Below are 21,173 nucleotides of genomic sequence, written 5' to 3'. Positions count from 1 at the left end.
TGAGCGTGCTCTGTGAAGAAGCCTTTACAAGCATAAACAAAACACAACACATCCGTCCTCTCTGCTTTGTTTAAAACTGCTGAAAATAACGAATATTTTGTCACTGTAATATTAATTGGGTGACAATAACGGACCCCAAACACACGAGGTGCCAGAATGTAGCTATGGTTTCCAAGCGGTGAATCATTGAATTTCGAGAGTGAGTCATGTTTCGTACATACATGTAGCGATAATTTAGGGGATTCACTCCTGTATCTAAATGCGGTTGTCATTCCTGAAACTTACAGTGTGTACGTGGCCACTGAAGCCTGGAGTAATGGCTGCTGAAAGTGGAGCTTTGCCTTCACAGAATTAAAAAACAAACAAAACAACAGATAATGGTCAGTGAATCTTTTGGTCTTTCGTTTTTGATTTAATATAGAAATCGGAAAATGAAAAAAAAACTGCACCTTTTTCGTTTTTCATTTTTTTTCCCCAAAAGAATTTGGCTTGGTTTTTTTTTTTTTTTTTTTTTTTTTCCCATTCAGGGGTAGAAAATGAATAAACAACTTGAATATTTGATCTCTACATGTGGGCGGGAATGAAACACCCCTTTTCCGCTGATTGGTCAGCCAAATTAAACCGTGCCGTCATCAGTTCTTCCGCAGTTCAGTGCAGCAGAATAATAGTCCTTCACTGCTATGGATTCTTAACGCATTTATTGCAACTACATTTAATCTCTTTCTCATCAAACAGCCAGACTAATGAATGGCTTGACACATACCATACCGAGGCAGAGCCTAGACAAGGCTTTCTTCTGTGTGTCCATAAATTCAGCAACCTTTGCGTGTTTATCTCAGAAATATTATTGTTATTATTATTATTATTATTATTATACTATAGTAGTCAACATATGAAGTGGATCAAAAAAGTTCATCAAAGTTGTCCTAAGAAGAAGGTTTTAGGATAACTTTGATGAAAGGTTTTGATCCACTTCAAATGTTGACTACTGTAGTTTTTCTCAGAAATAATAATTTATTTCGCACCTGCACTCACAACTACCTAATAGCCAACACCTTTGGCGTACTGCCTGTTTTATTATTGCTGACCACCTATCAAAATCTGTGTGGCAATGCTGTGCGACTCACTGGACAGCACAGAGATATGGTAGTGAAGCTCAGACCAGTATCAATTTAAGTCATTATACACAGAAGTCATTTTTGTTTTAGGCAATACGCTGAGACTTGGACAATGGAGGAACTTGAAATAATATGACAGATATGAAAAGAAATTACATCGTATCGTAGTGTATGTTCACAGCACATCTATTATAGTTCTATTATGATTTTTATTCATACACTTTACACAGATGGATATCATAATGTCGTTATCCCACAGAATGGTTGTTTCAGTGATTGGCTTTAGTGAAATATGAATTTGATGTCATGATTTTAAGGTGAACTCGTTTGAGTTATATGAATAAAACCCTGAAATAAGATTTTGAACAATAAAGAAGAGATGAAGGGTTTTCGTATTTAATGCCATTTACCAGTGTCAGAAATTATTATTAAATATGTATGCTATCTTTAATGTTAAATTCTTAAATTTAACATTAAAATTAGTCAGATAAATTTGAATAATGTGACACTATAGGCTGTTACCAATTAAATCAGTATCAACCAACTGCATGAAGTTGCTTTCAAATGTAGCTACTTACAGTAAATACATTTACACAGCAATTACAACTGTATAATATAATGAGATTAATATTCTAAACATTTTTAATACAGAAATATGAAATGACAAAATGAAATGATACTTGGATTATGAAAGTAATATCACCACTAGGTGGCGGTAAGTCATTGTGTTAAGGAAGTCATTTATTCATTTGTCCAATCATTCAGAACGCTGATTCATTCAGGAATAAAATCAAGTGGCTGTCTATATTAATGGGTCATTCAAAGACTCTTATTCATTCAGGAATGAAACAACTCTGTGCGCCTACTGCAAGTTAATCGCACAACGGTTCTGTGACTATTTGCTTTGGAAGTTTAGTTGGCAGAGAAAATAACCATTCTGTATGCCATCAGTTAGCCAGCCAATACTTAATATTAATTAGATAATCTCAGAGTATTGCCTAAAACAAAAGTTATGACTTCTGTGTATGATGACTTAAATTGATACTGGTCTGGGCTTCACTACCATATCATGTGCTGTCCAGTGAGTCGCGTAGCATTGCCACACAGATTTTGATACGTGATCAGCAGTAATAAAACAGGCAGTGCGCCAAAGGTGTTGTGAGTGCAGGTGCGAAGTAGATTATTATTTCTGAGATAAACTAGTATAATAATAATATTTCTGAGATAAACATGCATAAGTTGCCGAATTTATGGACATGCAGAAGAAAGCCTTGTCTAGGCTCTGTCTCGGTATGGTATGTGTCAAGCCATTTGTTAGTCTGGCTGTTTGATGAGAAGGAGATTAAATGTAGTTTCAATAAATGCGTTAAGAATCCATAGCAGTGGAGGACTATTATTCTGCTGCGCTGAACTGTGGAAGAACTGATGTTGGCACGGTTTAATGTTTGGTTGACCAATCAGCAGAAAGGGGTGTTTGGAAAAAGAAAAACGAAAAAGGTGCCGTTTTTTCATTTTACGATTTCTATATTAAATCAAATTATAATGAGATATATATATATATATATATATATTATATATATATATATATTTTTTCAAATAAATTCTTGATGAACAAGAATCTTTTTTTCAAAAACGTGAGACATTGAATGGTAGTGTGATTGTTGCATACTTCTGTTAAATATCTTAGCATTGCACATACTACTTAAAAAAAGGTATGCGTTATACAGAGTGCAGTAAGCAGTAAAATAGTAAAGCAGTACATTAGTTCCGTATATCTGTCTCTTACCTTGTAGATGGGAGGCACTACCTCCCCACGTCCCCTTTGAGAGATTATGGGAGTGTGGACACAGGTAACAGAAGACGGTCTAGATCTGTCGCAGTGCATTTCAGAGACTCCGCTCAAGCTGAAGAGCAGGTATGACTGCACCCCTGAGACTAATTGTATCATGTTGTAGTTATTTTTATTCAACCCAAAATGTATGAATATATTTTAGTCATGCATATCTTTTTCCACTTAAATACTTCTCAAATTGTTGGATTACATCTTTATGTCAGAAATATCAGATTCAACACCGGATCATGGATCATCATCAAGATATCCCGTTTTTTTTTTTTTCTTTTTTTTTTCCTTCTTCTCGAGTCTGGTATCCAAAATCAGTCAGCAGTTTTTTTTTTCTAATATCCAAAACTCGTTAACAACAAGTCTTGTCTGGTACCCAAAATCAGTGTTTTGTCCTGCACCCAAAAATGTATTAATAGTCTTCTATCTGCCAAGAAGTTGACAGGACAAGCATGAGACTAAGAAGTTATAATAAAATAGATGTTATAAGTAAGGAATAATTAACGACGGGCCATTAGAAAATAATGCACACCCGAGGTAGTAATGCGGCCACGAAGCAGAGTGGCCGTTACACTTCAGGTGTCAAGTCAGGTCACCTTTATTTATATAGCGCTTTTTACAATGCAGTTTGTGTCAAAGCAGCTTTAGAGTGATAACTAGCAAATAATTTTGGTTGCACAGCCGCTCAAGAAGAAAATGGTGTCATTGTCCAGCTTAAGTAAATTCAGTATTGATTAATTCCTTTGTAAAAATCAATAGTTATTAATTTTATCTATACAGCGGCTCTGGAGAAAACAGTGATGTCATCATCGTGTTGAATATTAAGTGTCCCCAACTAAGCAAGCCAAAGGTGACAACGGCAAGGAACCCAAACTCCAACAGGTGACAAAATGGAGAAAAAAACCTTGGGAGAAACCAGGCTGTCGGGGGGCCAGTTCTCCTCTGGCCAACAACGAACAGTGCATGATTATGATTCAGGCAGCGTTACAGGTCATAAGTCAGATTAGGATCGCAACAGTCAAAATATTTAATCCAGTTCCATCTAGTTGAAGATCGGATTCATCACGCTGGTATGAAAACGGTTTGTTGGGGATCTGTGCCACTGGCTGTCGTGTCGATGAGGTCTTCACAGGGGATGGTCTAGTTGACACAATCTCTGCTGACACTTCAGGGATGCGTTGTGGTCGTGTCTAGGCACAGGTCCTCCATCTGACCTGGATACAGCCCGGATCTGACTGACTACGGTAGATCTCGGGATAAACGGAGAGACTAATATTAGCATAGATGCCATTCTTCTTCTGATGTAACAAGTACATCGGGTGTTATAGGAAATGTTCTCCGTTCCGGCTGACCTAATTTATGCAGCCTAAGGCCCCGTGTCCACCAAAGGGTATTTTCCAGCAGCTAGCGTACTTTTCCAATTGTTTTCAATGGAAGCGCCGCGTTTTTTAAATGCCAGGAGCGTAACGAGGCGCTGAGCGTCTTTTTCACGCTCAAGCGCTGAGAGCTCTGCGTTTTTTACCGGTCGCCTCGAGTTGAAGAATGTTCAACTTTGAGTAAAACGCTGCGCTCATCACTGTCACTTTTTATTCAGCTATCCAATCAGAGTGGAGAAGGGGCGGGACAAATACAACACCGACCAACTGTCACAACATTCTTGCTGTACAACGACATCAACAAGCAGAGAACGAAACAAAATGGATGTGAAATTAATATTGCTGGTCTCCGAACATACATAGCAAGTACTCTACATTGCGTCAACATTTTAAGTCTGAAACAAATTACCTGCAAAATCAGTTATAAGTAACAGTGCCACGGATATTCTGTATCATAGCGACAAAGCGTCTCAACTGAAAAAAACGTTGCGCTGCCGAAACGCTCTCAAGCGCACACAGATAGGCGTTTTAAGCAGAGCGTCTAGCGTTTTCAGCTGGCTAAAAACGCTTTGGTGGACACGGGGCCTAGCAATCCTTTAACGGATGTGAAAATTTAAATTGATAATGTGTTATGTATATGCCAGGTTAAAGAGATGCGTTTTTAGTCTAGATTTAAACTGACAGAGTGTGTCTGCTTCCCGAACAATTTTAGGAAGATTGTTCCAAAGTTTAGGTGCCAAATAGGAGAAGGATCTACCGTCTGTGGTTGATTTTGATATTCTAGGTGTTATCAACTGGCCAGAATTCTGAGATCACAATAGACGTGAAGGACTATAAATTCTTTCTAAAAAGGAACATAGTTGCGATGAGATCGGCCTGTAATTGCCTAACTCTCTAGGATCAAGTTGTGTTTTTTTTAATAAGAGGTTTAATAATAGCCAGCTTAAAAGTTTTCGGTAAGTATCCTAGTGACAAAGATGAATTAATGATATTAAGAAGAGGAGCTATGACCTCTGGAAGCATCTCTTTCAATAGCTTAGTCGGTATAGGGTCTAACATACATGGTGTTGATTTTGATGATTTAATGAGTTTAGACAATTCTTCTTCTCCATAGCAACGAATGATTGGAATTTTTCCTCAGGGACACTACAATGCACTGTCTGACGCGATAATGTAGTAGATGGTTACATGGTTATAATTTTCTTTCTAATATTATCAATCTTGAAAGTAAAGAAGTTACATTTACATTTTACATTTAGTCATTTAGCAGATGCTTTTCTCCAAAGCGACATAAATGAGAATAGTAGAAGCAATCAAATCAACATGAGCACAACAGTATGTAAGTGCTGTATCAAGTCAGTTTCATCAGCAAAGTGCTCGTAGCAAGGTTTTTTTTTTCTTTTTAATACAAATAGATGGAGAAAGAGAATGGAAATCGAAAAAAGAAAAGTAAAATATAAATAAAGAGTAAGTGCTAATATTACTGGGTCAAGTGTTGACGAAAAAGACATGTCTTTAGCAGTTTTTTGAAAATGGCTAAAGACTCAGCTGCTTGGATAGAGCGTGGCAGGTCATTCCACCAGCCGGGAACAGACCAGGAGAAGGTCTGTGAGAGTGATCTTGTGCCCCTTTGGGATGGCACCACAAGGTGCCGTTCACTTGCAGAACGCAAGCTTCTGGAGGGCGCATAAATCCGAAGTAGTGAGTTTAGGTATAGTGGTGCAGAGCCAGTGGTTGTTCTGTAGGCAAACATTAGAGCCTTGAATTGGATGCGAGCAGCTATTAGCAGCCAATGCAAACTGATGAAGAGAGGTTTGACATGCGCTCTCTTTGGCTTGTTAAAGAGCGGTCTTGCTGCAGCATTCTGAATCAGTTGTAGAGGCTTGACAGTGCATGCTGGAAGGCCTGCCAAGAGAGCATTACAATAGTCCAGTCTGGATAGAACAAGAAATTCTTGGACAAGAATTTGTGTGGAATGCTCCGAAGGGTCTAATCTTCCTAATGTTGTACAAGGCAAATCTGCAGGACCGGGCCGTTGTAGCAATATGATCTGTGAAGCTTAAACAATCATCCATCACCACTCAAGTTCATAAAGTCGTTACTGCTGTGCTGTTTGGAAACATCAGAAGTTGAAGCTTTTCATTATTTAGCCACTGTATCAAATAAATACCTAGGGTTATGTTTGTTTTCTTCTAAGAGATTTGAAAAATAAGTAGATCTAGCAGTTTTTAAGGCCCTTCTGTACGTGAAAATGCTTTTTTTCCACGAAATGCGAAAAACGTCTAGTTTTGTTTTCTTCCAGCTGCTCCATTTTTCTGGCTGCTCTCTTAAAGGTGGGATCAGTAGATTTTGAAAAACACTGTTGGACATTGTTGATATTTGAAAGCAACCCAAGCAAACCCAACCCTCTCTTCATTGCTCTGCCTCCAAAACTCACACTCCAATCCTAACCACGCTGCTCCGAGTCGGTTTCGAACCCCGGGCCAATCGCTGCTGGCATGCAAGGCGAGTGCGGAAGAGAAGCGGATGAGAAGCGGAATGAAAGCAGCCTCTGCATCTGTTTTCAGGCCTTCCCACTTATCTCTCTCCAGCGCTGGAAAGCTTTTCTAATATAAACACGGTCCTAAAGCGCTTGCCCAGTCATAAACCTTGATTCCAGTGATTATTCTTTTGAGCTCTTTTGTATTGTGTCCCATCTCATTCTGCAGTTTTTTTTTTCTTCAAATCTCCCTCTTGCTCGTTCTCTCTCTTCAACCGTCATACGCCCCCTAATGCTGATTGGTTACATGGGTAACACTTTATTTTAGGGTCTTTTAACTAGTTGCTTTATTAGCATGCATATTACTAGAATATTGGCTATTTATTAGTACTTATTAAACACATATGAATGCCTTATTCTGCATGACCTTATTCTACATTCTTAATCCTACCCAATACCTAAACCTAACAACTACCTTACTAATTATTAATAAGCAGTAAATTAGGAGTTTACTGAGTGAAAAATCGTAGTTAATAGTTTATATGTGTTCCCTATACTAAAGTGTTACCGTTACACGTTTGTTGTTGGTGTCGGCCCGACTAACTTCCAAACAGTGTTTTTGAAATTCTACTGACTCCACCTTTAAGGCCCCAAGTGTGCTCATTGTACCACGGCATTGGACTAGTTTCCTTAATCTTCTTTAAGCGCAAATGAGCAACTGAGTCTAATGTGCTGGAAGAGAGAGAGTCAGTAGTTTCTGTTGTAACATCGAGTTCTTCTAAGTTATCTGATATGGTAAGGAGATGAAACTGATCGGGAAGATTATTGATAAAGCAATCTATAGTGGTAGAAGTGATAGTTCTACAATATTTTTGGCAGGGAGGCAGTTTTGCAGTCTTGGCTAAATGTAGAATACACGAGACTAGATGATGATCTGAGATGTCGTCGCTTTGCTGTAGAATTTCAGTGGCATCAATATCAATTCCATGTGACAGTATTAGATCTAAAGTAGGTTACGACAATGAGTGGGTCCTGACACATGTTGTCTAACTCCGAAAGAGTTTAGAATGTCTGTAAATGCCAATCCCAATGCGTCTTTTTCATTATCTACATGGATATTAAAATCACCAACAATTAGGACTTTATCCGCAGCCAGTACTAACTCCGATAAAGTCTGTATGGTGCCCTGGTGGCCTGTATACGGTAGCCAGCACAAATGTCAAATGGCATTTGTCGCTTACATTACATAATGTTACATAAAGCACCATAAATTCGAAAGAATTATATTTGAAAGACTTTTGAGTAATACTGAAGGTATTACTACACTTTACTTACTATACACTATACTTAATACACTTTTCAGACGAGGCTCGTGTTTATAACTGTAACCTTGAGGGCTGGACTCATTTAAAGTAATGTAATCGTCTGGTTTTAGCCAGGTTTCTGTCAAACACAGCACATCTAGTTTATTATCTATGATAATATCATTTACAATAAGTGCTTTTGAAGAAAGGGGTCTAATATTCAGCAACCCAAGCTTTATCATTTGTTCATCAGTATTATATCTGTTTTTTTATTTGTTGAACATCAATTAAATATTTACCCTTAAATGGGTTTGGGAGTTTTTTGTTTTTACTAATTCGGTGTACAGACACAATCTCTATGTGATGATATCTAGGTGAAAGAGTCTCTATGTGTTGGGATTTATCTGACTTCTGTGACGTGAGACAGCTAGCAGATGGTCGGTTTAGCCAGTCTGTCTGCTTCCTGACCTGGGCCCCAGTTTGTCATGTTTCAGCTCTAAGACTTGTCTATGAACTAGGCATGTGACGGTATCAAATTTTCATGTTGCAAAAATTGCTGAAGCTTTTTTCACAGTATACATTATTATCACGATATTGAAATAAGTTGCAAAAAAGTGCTGTCATATAACAGGTTTAAGAACTCTTATTCTTGTAATAAAAAGAACTCTGAACATTTAAATACAGTTTTGCAATACACAAAAAAAGTAAAATATTTCAAACATTAAAGTGCAAAAGAATTATAAAGAACAACAGGTAACACTTTACAATAAGGTCTTATTTTTTAATGTTAGTTAATGCATTAACTAAGATTAAGAATGAGCAATAACTACATTTGTTACAGAAGGTATTTTTTGCTAATGTTAGTTAAAAAATCCAACTGATCATTGTTGATTTTAGCTCAGGTCCATTAAATAAATACAACTTTTGATTTTAGTAATATTCTTAAACATTAACTAAGAAATTAATATTAACTAAGATAAATAAATGCTTTATAAGTATTTTTTATTGTCAGTTTGGTAAAAATGAATTAACATGTTAACTAATAAAGCCTTATGTCACTAAGTGTTACTGAACAATAACAAATAATTAGAACATTTTTAGTCAGTCCAGCGTAAAATATAAAAATGTTTAAGTTTGAAAATAAGTAGCCTATTAAGTATTTGGTGCTGTGATGAACAACATTGCAAATACAAAAAACTGAATGTCAGTTTGAAGCATTTTAAATACTGTTCATTAGCTCAGCTGCTTTGTTTATGGGGTTTCAGGGGTAACTGCTGCTTTTCTGCTTTTCCATAAGCGCCCTCTGCTGTCAGAGAGTGAATGTGCACTTTCATTCAGCGCGTCTCCTTCAGTTGTTCCACCATGTGCTTCTCGTGCACGTTGGGCTTGTTTACATCTTTACAAGTCTCTTTTTCACGCAGCACACAGCGGTGTTGTGCATTTTATACGGTTGATGGGGAAAGTATTCTTAAAATGCATTATTAAAATTTGAATAAATTTGTATTAAATAATTATTCACGGTATTTTGAAGTGCCTACGATAACAATATTGTGCATATTCATTATCTGGATTTAACGTATTACCGAATATCGGCCTACTATGAACCCTATTTTATTCTGCGGACACCACTTAGACAGCCAGCCATTGAGTGATGATAGTCTGCTAAGTATCTCATCACTTCGAACAGGTAGGGGTCCAGAGCAAATTACAGTGTCTGACATTGTACTTGTGAGTTCGCACACCTCTTTAATGTTAATTTTGGTGATCTCCGACTGGCGAAGTCGGACATCATTAGTGCCGATGTGAATAATAATCTTAGAGTATTTACGATTTGTAACGATATGTAGACTCAGAGAGCACAACGGGAGAACAGTTAAACACCAGTTTATTGATACGGCAGAGAATGGAAACAACACAGACAGGTATCCAAATGCAGCAGAGAGCTGAGCGTCGATGGATGGAATGTAATAGTCTTTTCTTGAATGTAGTAGATGAGTAAACTGAATAAAGGGGAATGGATGAGAACACATCTCAGTTGCTGTTGACCAGAGTGAATCCACGAAGACAGGGGAAGTACACAGAGACGATGGTAGATGATGTTGGAGATGGAGTGAAGATCGTGGAGCGCTGGAGAAGGTAACTTCTTAGATGAATAGCAAACAGGTAAGTGGAGCATAGATTTAGTCTTGTATCCGCTAGGGAGAACAGACAATGAGTGTGACTGAGGTGTGTGCTTAAATAGTCCATGGCTGATGGGTTGATCAGTGACAGATGCAGGTGATTAATACTCAGGGGAAAGTGATCGTTGTGAGAGAGTGACGGTGGAACCTGGTGTATCCGTGACACGATTAGCATTAGCCAGCACTTTTAAATTTACTTTGATGTCAGGCACTCTGGCTCCCGGCAAACGTGACTATGGTGGCTGGTGTCTCTATTTTCACGTTCCGTGTCATAGAATCACCAATATCTAGGGCACTTTCAACAGGATTCTCAGTAGGTGCATCACTGAGTGGGGAGAACCTGTTTGAAGTTCTAATCGGAATGGAACAGTGGTGTTTTTTTTCTCTGTCAGCCTGACTGTTTCTCTGCATTTATGACATGTGAATCCCTCGTCGCTGACAGAGAAAGCCATACTAAACATGTGACAGGCAGTGCAAGTAACAATAACAGGGGAAGATGACATGACTCACCATATTTGTAGACTGATCCGACTCACCACAATTGTTTGATGGACTCGTAGAAAAAGGAGCGTGCGAAAGAAAAAGATGGTAGGCGCAGATGACAAGTTAACAGGCTACCGAAATGCTAACATGTTGTGATAGCGATTTACAACCCCATTTCCAGAAAAGTTGGGACATTTTGTAAAATGCAATAAAATCAAGAATCTGTGATTTGCTAATTCTCTTCAACCTTTATTTAACTGACAAATGTACAAAGAAAATATTTCCAATGTTTTCACTGACCAACTTGATTGTATTTTGTATATATAAACAAATTTTGATTTTGATAGATGCTACACACTCAATAAAATTTGGGACAGAGGCAAGTCTACCATTGTGTCACATCTTTTCTTTTAATTACATTTTTTAATCATTTGGGATTTGATCTCACCTCTTATAAGATAGCTTCTCAACAGTTTGTGATCATCGTTGTCTGGTTCTCCTTTTCATGATGGGCCATACATTTTCAATAGCAGACAGATCTGGACTGCAAGCAGGCAGTCAAGCACATCCACTCTATGGTGTAGAGTGTCTAAGAAACCACTTTGTTGTACCACGTGCAGAATGAGGCCTGGCATTGTCTTGCTTCCCAGGAAAGATGTCATCTTGATGGAAGTTTATGTCTCTGTACAATTACGCCTCCACATCAAAGATTCCTTCACACATATGCAAGTCACTCATGCCGTTTGCACTGATGCACCTCCATGCCATGACAGATGTTTGCTTTTGCACCTGTCGCTGATGAAAGTCTGGATGTTCACTTTCATCTTTGGGACTGAGAACTCGATGTCCGTTTTTTCCAAAAACAAGCAGAACCGTGGACTCTTCTGACCACAGCACACATTTCCACTGTTTTTTAGACCATCTGAGATGAGCTCGGGCCCAGAGAACTCAGTAGCATCTCTGCATTGAACAGACATTTAGCTTTCTCCTTGCGTAACAGAGATTCGAGTTGCATTTCTTGATGCAGCGTCAGACTGTGTTAAGTGAAAACAGTTTTTCAAAGTACTTCCGATGTGTCTATATTTAACACAGTAGCATGATGGTTTCTCATCTGAGGGCTCAAAGGTCATGCACATTCAATGGAGTTCTCATACCTTGCCCTACACAGACTGAGTTTTTTTCTGGGTTCCCTGAATCTTTTCACAATATTATGGTAGATGGTGAAAGACCTAAATTCTTTGAAATCTTGCATTGAGAAATGTGAACTTTGAATAGTTTGACAATTTTCTCATGAAATTTGGCACAAAGTGGTGAGCAATGACCCATCTTCGCTTGCAAAGACAGAGAAGCTGCTTTTAGTTTAATTTGGATATTCTATAATCTTTTCACTTTTATTTTGCCTCTGTCCCAACATTTTTGGGGAGTGTTGCAGTCAGCAAAATCTTTTTTTTTTTTTTAATATATATTTACAAAATACAAAGTTGGTCAGTGTTCAAGAGAATTAACAAATCATAGATTGTGGATTTTATTGCATTTTATGAAATGTCCCAACTTTTCTGTAAATGGGGATGTAGATTAAAAAATTAAAAGCTAGCAATCAAAAATGAAAATTTGATGTTTATCTGCTTACCCCCAGGGCATCCAAGATGTAGGTGACTTTGTTTCTTACAGTTATTAACGCAGTAGAGAGAGAGAGAGAGAGAGAGAGTGAGAGAGAGAGAGAGACCTTTAACACACCTTTATTTATAATTACACTGTATAGACATACCTCAACCACTATTTAACCATAAAAAAACCTTTACAACACACACACACACACAAAAATACATACATACATATACTTATATTCCCAATCAAAAACATTCATAAATTCACATAAATTTAACAAATTATTGAATAAAATTTTGCGATCCTCATTTGAACCTTTTTTTAAATCACAGAAACTCATCATAAATTTAATGGCAGATCATTTTTATAATCCACTGTGCACAAAACATCATTCAAAGCCCAAATTTCAGTAAATCTGATTATTCGTCAGTTTAAAATATGCAAACTCTGCCTTGATTCTGATTTCTATTAGAGCCTTTAAAACCACCTCAGGATCTGCCACAAAAAGGACATTCTTTCCCATTCTTTACAGTGGGGTCAATGTGTGCCACATGTCTGTTTGTGGCTACTGACCAGTGAACAACCCTCCATTGGAGATCCGCAGTGCATTTCTCTATAGGAAGTTTATACAGGGACCTCCAGCAGCCCCTAGGGGATGAGTCTGGTCCGAACAAATCTGACCACTTTGTCTCTTTGCAATCCTTAAAGGTGGGATAAGTAGATTTTCAAAAACGCTGTTGGACATTGTTGATATTTGAAATGAACCCAAACAAACCCACCCCTCTCTTCATTGCTCCACCTCCAAAACTCACCCTCCAATCCTAACCATCCTGCTCTGAGTTGGTCTCGAACCCCAGCCCGATTGCTGCTGGCAGGTGAGGCGAGTGCACTAACAATGACGCTAAGTACCGCATTCTCTAGTGGTCATCAGTGCGCAGTGGTTTATCTGCACAACTCTCAGTAGCTGGCCTCTGTTACAGCTGATGCGCAACAAAATGTTTCACAAAAAATAAAGCGCAGTTGATGAACGAACGACAAAGAAGCACAAAAAATGAACGTTACTCACACGTGAAGCGGAATCAAAGCAACCTTCACGTCTGTTTACAGGCCTTCCCGCTTAGCTCTCTCCTGCGCTGGAAAGCTTGCTAATATAAACGTGGGTCCTAAAGCACTTGCCCAGTCATAAGCCTTCATTCCACTGATATTCTTTTGAGCTCTTTTGTATTGTCTTATCTCTCTTCCTGCAGTTTTTCTTCAAATCTCCCTCTTGCTCGTTCTGTCTCCTCAACAGTCATACACCCCCAATGCTGATTTGGTTACATGTTTGTTCTTGGTGTCGGCCTGGCTAACTTCCAAACAGAGTTTTTCAAAATGTACTTACTCCACCTTTAAGTACGTTGTAATGAGACACTTTCACACAGATATTATATAGTGCCTTTTTTGAAACAGTCTCAAAACCTTCCAGCACAGGAGTCCTGAAATTTAGAAGAGAACCTTCCTCTGGCTCTACATCCACCACTGCTGAAATTTCCACTTGGGGAAAAAGACTCCCTCTGTTTTGTTCAGGAACTTCATTTTTCTGAGCTGCTTCTGAAGACAGAAGATAGTGCTGAAACAATTCTGTCCATCATTCTCTTTATAATCCTTATAGACTTGATGGCTGTCATGTTGCACATTTCCTCTGGACTTTTCCAGTTTGCACCATTCTTTAGGTCAGCAATTCTTGTGCACCCCACTCTTGCCATTACATTCTGTATGCTCCTGGGTTCCAGTGCTTGTGCTGGTATCAGCGGGTTATTAAAGAGTGGTTCATTCTCTGTCTAAAGTCTGATGTTTGAGAGACCCCTCTTAACTTTAAAAACTGAAGTCCATGCTCTAAAAACTGCTTTGTATAATGGGGATATATCTCTCAAGTCCATTTTAGCCAGTTTAATCAAAAACAATTGTATATCATACTTGAAAGCATTCATTTATCCTTACACAGCACAGCGCTGTATCAGCCCATCACAGTTCCGCATACCGTAATCTTTGTGCTGCTTGAAGTCCGAAAGCCTTTTCTGTTTTCAGTATCCATCAGTTTTCTTTCCTCTTATTTCTGCTCCAAGTTAAAAAATTGACATTCACCGCATTCAAAACATTTTAAACTTCCAGTACTTGCATAAAGCATATAGGACTTGCCTTCATACACGACTCGAAAAGAAATGTCAAGAGCTGTTGAATCTAAAAACATAAACACTTGACGCCTAAAAGACGTAACATGTTTCAGTGACTCGTTTTTACAGCCTAGTGGAACCATCTTAATTCCACTAGCAATTTTCCCAAATCTCAACAATTCCTTTTCAATATCATGATTTGGTATGAAAGGGGGACAATTCGAGATTGTTATATGGCTCAATTGAGCCACCAGCGGAGAATAAGACAGTATAAACGCTCACCCGAATGCCGCTCTCAACCAAACGACTTAAGTTCCATTTCTTTAGAAAGATCACTACGGCCTTATTCATCCATGAAGCTGAAACAATGTTGCTATACTCCACCTCTTCGCCTATTGCCACGAGCACTTCTTCTACGGAGACGCTGGCCTCAGGTACACATCTAACTCCATGACGAAGTGAGAGAGAGGAGCCACACCCACTCGGATGAGCCTCCATCTCAAACACCCGCCACGAGGTTAAACAAAGAGCAAACACTCCCATAATACTATCTTAAGAAAAAACAAAACACTTACAGTCAGAAAGAAAAAAAAAAAAAACTAATTTCAGAAAAAAAATTAACCCAAACTAGAAAAAAAGAAAAAGCCACATTTAGATTGCTCCTCTTACCAGTGAGACACTCACACACCCCAAACTCCAGAGTGGTTTGATGGTTTGATTTAGACTGTAAAACAATAAGGAAAAAATTAAGTCAATTATTAAATCAAAAACACAGGCAACCAAATGATACAGATTTGCGCCATCAATATTGTGAGAAACTTAAACAGTATAAAAATACACTCTGAAAAAAGAGAGAACAGTGCATGCAAAATCAGCTAAAAACTATTGAAGAATCTGTAAATTCTAACAAATTCTGGGACAATTGGAATTCCCTGAATAAAAAACATGAACAAACAGCCATACAAAATGGAGACACCTGGAAAAATCACTTTAAACAACTTTATAGCGAAATAAAAATGAACCCAGAACAAATCCAAATATATGAAAAAATGATCAATATGGTACATACAATTGGTATATACCAAAACCTATTAGACTACCCCAGCACAGAAAATGAACTGATTGATAAAATTCAGGCCCTAAAAATCAAAAAAGCAAGTGGACCAGATGGCATCCTCAGTGAAATGCTGAAGAACACAGAGCAAAAATTAAGACTAACCTTACTAAAACTGTTTAACTTGGTTCTGAGTGTTGGTCATTTCCCTGTGACACCTGGAATAGAGGACTCATAATGCCCATATTCAAAAGTGGAGACAAATTAGATCCAAATAATTAAAGGGGCGTCTGTGTGAGCAGTAATTTGAGGAAGCTGTTCTGCAGTATCATCAACACAAGACTCATACATTTCTTTACAGAGCACAATGTCCTAAGCAAAAGTCAGATTGGATTCTTACAAAATTATAGAACATCAGAGCATATCTTCAACCTACATACCCTGATTGACAAATACATTAACCAAAACAAAACCAAAATTTTTGCTTGCTTTGTACATTTCCAGAAGGCCTTTGATTCAATTTGGTATGAAGTTCTTCTGTCTAAACTTCTAGAATCGGGTATCGGGGGTGAAACATACAATATTCTAAAAGCAATGTACTCAAACAATCAATGCGCTATTAAAATTGTCAATAAACAAACGTGAAGAGTTCTTCACCCAAGGGCGGGGTGTGAGATAGGGCTGCCCATTATCACTGACCCTCTTCAATATTTACATTAATGAATTGGTGAAACAACTAGAACAATCAGCAGCACCTGGTCTCACACTACATGACACCACTATAAAATTTCTCCTATATGCAGATTATCTGGTCCTGCTGTCTCCAAAAGAAGAGGGTCTACAGCAGAACCTGGACATCCTGCATTGGTTCTGTCAGACCTGGGCCCTGACTATTAACCCTCTGGGGTCTGAGGCTAATTTGGGGCCCTGGAGAAGTTTTGACATGCCCTGACATTTGTGCTTTTTTTCAGTTGCTTATAAACACATTAATGACAAAAGTCTCATTACACTGTATTCAGCACAAACTAGGCTACAATAATATGTGAGCAACAAGTATGTACATGTTTGTATTTTTGAGAGAATTATGTATATACATGGTTTTTGAAAAAAGGAAAAAAAATAAGTCACTGAAATAAGGCCTCAAAACACATACTAAATATTTGTTCGCAAGACTTTTGGGAATTGTATATTTTAGTCTAGAGTTTTTGCTTCAAAGTGATGTTAAAATCATTCTGCCTACTCAGACACAAAAAACAATGTATTGATTTTAAATTTCTAAGACACTTTTTGTTTAGGAAGGCCGTATGCACGGAGCTGAGTCTTCATGAATAATGCCGTGATTCACACCTGAGGAGATTAAGACCCTGCCCCTAATGAGCCGCATAATGAGCCATTCAATCAGGAATGTGAAGAAAGAATGCAATGACAAAAGAAATATATCATTTTTTGTTTGTAGTTTATTTAAAATATAGTTATAAATGAGTCAAAGACACATTTTGAGTACACTGTTATACCTGGAACTAAATCAAAAAAAAAAAAAAAAAAAACTTTCCTGCTTCCAGTCAGTGATCTCATTATCATATGCATGCAGTCCATTGTGGGCCAATATCTGGTCACTATGATTCTCAAATCTGTGAGATAAAGGGGAAAAAAACCCTGTGTGCTTGCTGATAACAGGATCATATTTAAAATAATTTAAAATAATGGTTTTCTATTTTAATGTACTTAAAATATAATGTATTTCTGTGATGCAAAGCTGAAGTTTCATTATTCATTGTGGACATATGGCACTAGACTATTTCACAGTAAACACTTCATAATTGTTTAAAACAGGACAAAGAAATTTTCTAAACATTCATATTACCTCTATGACATTTTATGTATTATATTTGTTGTATTATAGAGTGTAAATGTCTGTATTATAATATTCACAGACACTATATCGCAATTAGAATAAAGAACTTAAGAATAAAAAAAAACCTTACCATTCACAATCATCGGCTTGATCAAGTTGATCCTCGATTGAAATGAAATTGAAAGTGCTCTTCCTTTGAGGTAAATTCTTCCAGAATTATTCCTCATGTCTCAAAACGATGTACATGAATCTGACTAAGATTGATGCATTTTTTTCCGAGCTGATGCGGGCGTTCACTCTCTGTTGCATTGATCGCCTCAGAATTTGCCTTTGAATAGAGCGTGAGCTCTGTGGGCATGGCCACATTGGTGGATAATGAGATGACTTGCGAATGACTGACATCTCTCTCTTTTCAAACAGATGACATAAACAAAGAATATTTGTTTTCGATTTGACTTACATGATTTAAAACCTTTCAACGTTTCTTTGGACATATGTCTGATGTTTGTGTGATTAGTATTCTCTAAGTCATTTTTAGAATGCACTTCATTCAGATAGATGGCAGGTTGCGCATCATGTTTTCTTTATTTTGCAAAAAGCACAACATTTTGTTTTTAGTGTGAGTGTACACAAATAAAAGAAGACATTCCACAGTTTTTAATAATATATAACTCTTATTTGTATGTCCAAAATTGCCGGAGTATTTCGAGTCTCTTTTGCACTGATAAGAAAAAAAAGCAAAGGCGCCGACGACTTAACCGACTCCAGAGTGTTAGCTATAACAAAACTAATGTACTAACATTCCAGAAAAGACCTAGATGTCAGGGAAAGAGACACAGTTTAACCCTTGGTATGACCAAAGTTGGGCTCGGGCTGAAAATAAGTGCAACTGGAAAGCTAAATTTGGCCGTGAATGAACTGAAAGAGAAAGCAAGAAGGGTGTTCTTTGCCATCAAAAAATCAATCCAAATTGAAATACCAATCAGAATCTGGCTCAAAATGTTCCAATCAGTCATAGAACCTATTGCACTATATGGCAGTGAAGTTTGGCATCCTCTTCTAAACCACTAATTTGACAAATGGGACAAAAACTCAACAGAAGCCCTGAATGCCGTGTTCTGTAAGAGTATCCTGAGAGTACAGAGGAACACACCGAACAACGCATGCAGGGCAGAATTAGGCCAATACCCTCTATTAATCCACATTGAGAAATGAGTCATAAAATTTTTGAAACATCTAAAAACTTGTGACCCCCAACTCCTACCATTTTAAAGCCCTTAAAGACCATGAAATGAACATTGAAAAAAGCCCCCTGATTTAGATGGTCCTGAAGCTGCAAAAACAAACTAACACGACTAACAACAGCCAGCCTCAGGACACTGACACCCTCAACCACAGAATTAGGCCCAACCAAATTATAAAAGCACAAAAAGAAAATTACCTGACCTATTGAACTGAAACAACAGAAAAACAACGTAAACTTGAATGTTATTTGGCCCTAAATAGAGACTACACAACAGCAGAATATCTGAGTACAGTGAAAGACTGTAAATTAAGAAGAAGAATGACAAGGTACAGACTGAGCAATCACACGCTGACTGTAGAGACGGGCAGATAGAGACAGAACTGGCTGCCCACAGAGAGCCGCATCTGCCCATACTGTGACCTGGGAGAAGTGGAGACAGAGCAACACTTCCTCACCAGCTGCCATAACTATGAGGAAATCAGAAAGACATTTTATCCAAAATTTGAAATATTTTGCTCTAACTTCATAAAATTAAACAATAAAACACAAATTCAACATTTATTAGGTGAAAAAAGAGATTGTATCCTACTAGTAGCAAGATACATTTGATGTCTGTCACAAAAAGAGGGATTCGACTAATTAGTAATGCACTCACGCACGCACATGCGCGCGCACACACACACACTCACATAAACACGCAGACTCACGCACATACACACTGATTTCTAAATTGTTCATAGAATTATAAAATGTTGATTAATTGTTCTACTTACTTTTTTATGTGTGTATATGTACATGTATTTTGATTCACTGTAAAAAATTAGAAATGCTTTAGCAATACATTGTAACAATTGTCATACCAATGAAGCACACTTTGTATTAGAGAGAGAGAGAGAGGGAAAGAGAGCCTACCTGAGTCTGTGTCTCTCATGGCAGCAGTGTCCCTACTAATAGCGAGACTGTAAGTTTATCTATCTCAAGAACCGCACAGTTATTACCTCGCTGGTGAGAAATGTCATGTAGCTTTTAAGTTGCTAAACTATTTACTGATTAATTCATCAGAGCAGCGTGGACAACATGTTTTTTGTGCGTGTGTGTCCATACTATATGTGTGTGCATTTGAGTGAGAGAGAGAGCGGGAGAGCGCATGCGCTTTCAGGACATAATAAAACGTATTTTGTGGCAAAAAGCATGACAATAATTTGTCGTCGAGACTAAAGGGCTCCTGATGGTTTCACACTTAATTCTTCACCTTAATTCTTAATTCTTTTGCAGTTAACATGTGTCTTTTCTTCTCCACCTGTTTTTGTCTGACCCTTCTGACCCAATGAGCATTTTGTTGTCCAGTGGTCATGCCTTAACTGCTATTTCTAGTATTGCATTAGTATTGCATCCTTGTCATGGGCATTTAATAATTTTTGACTTTTCAGTCAAAAGAAAACCTGCTTAATAATTATGCACACCTGAATATAAGGGGTTTCTCATTTCCAGCCTTCATTAACAATTATATATCACTTATAAATGATAAATACAAAATTAATAGTAGTTATTACGATTGAGGTGGTTTGGATATATATAGTACTGCTTGAAAGTTTGTGAACCCCTTGCAAAATCTGTGAAAATGTGAATAATTTTAACAAAATAAGAGGGATCATACAATATGCATGTTATTTTTTATTTAGTACTGTCCTGGGTAAGAAGTTTTACATAAAAATGTTTACATATGGTCCACAAGACAAAAAAAAAAATAGCTGAATTTATTAAAACAGACCCGCTCAAAAGTAAAAAAAAAAGAAAAAAAAAAGCACTTTTTTCTTAATGAAAGAGCGGGCGCTGCCATTGTATTGGACTTGATTGTGTAAATGCTTCTGGTCTCATTCGCTTACATTTATTTTAGCTGTACAAAAACTGTTTGTTATGCTGCTTGATATTGCAAACTGTTACTTGTTATATTATTTTAATATTGTAATCATAAACACACTGGTTTCTAATAATATTACCATTTACAACATTTTATTATTCCTTCCGTTATTTACCTATAACTGCAAATGAAACGGAAGTGCCCACACAATCACATAAAATAGCTTACTTCCACATTGCTACATAAGGTGTATACCTACAGTATGAGCACATATCATGAATTCCATACCTAATGCGGCAAATTTATGCAACCTCATGAATGTTTCAAAATAAAATTGCTGCCACTACAATTAAGGAATTACAGTTCGCAGATTACACAATAATTCATTGCTTGGTGTAAGATTTTTAAAACCACCCTGATGATATAAATGTTATAGCAAAATATCTACTGGTTTCCACATGTCTGTGTTTCTCAGCTTTAGTTTTCCAAAAATACCAAAAATATTACAAAATACCAAAATACATGCCATGATAACAGTGTCTAGGAACATGAGTGGCTTCATCAACACACGGCTTCATCAGGTGCATTGATTTTTATGATAGCTTAGCTGCTGACA

General features: G+C 37.5%; 2 protein-coding genes across 10 annotated transcripts in view; one reads left to right on the top strand and one right to left on the bottom strand.

The window, feature by feature from the left end:
• The window catches only part of LOC127502722 (centrosomal protein of 128 kDa), a 128,809-nt gene that overhangs the window by 3,268 nt on the left and 104,368 nt on the right, over positions 1 to 21,173 (top strand). For all 9 annotated transcript variants that reach the window (XR_007926907.1, XM_051875987.1, XM_051875986.1 and 6 more), the window contains exon 5: positions 2,912 to 3,033. Coding sequence is in view for 8 of the 9 variants with exons in the window: in XM_051875987.1 (XP_051731947.1) it covers positions 2,912 to 3,033 (122 nt within the window). In the remaining variant the exon portion in view is untranslated. The remainder of the gene's footprint in view (positions 1 to 2,911; positions 3,034 to 21,173) is intronic.
• The window catches only part of LOC127502714 (DNA polymerase zeta catalytic subunit-like), an 845,784-nt gene that overhangs the window by 786,147 nt on the left and 38,464 nt on the right, over positions 1 to 21,173 (bottom strand). The window lies entirely within an intron of this gene.

The sequence above is a fragment of the Ctenopharyngodon idella genome, chromosome 20, assembly GCF_019924925.1.
Source record: "Ctenopharyngodon idella isolate HZGC_01 chromosome 20, HZGC01, whole genome shotgun sequence".
In the NCBI taxonomy this organism is placed as follows: domain Eukaryota; kingdom Metazoa; phylum Chordata; class Actinopteri; order Cypriniformes; family Xenocyprididae; genus Ctenopharyngodon; species Ctenopharyngodon idella.
Note: the sequence above shows the minus strand (reverse complement) of the source record. Positions and strands in the feature narration are given on the sequence as shown.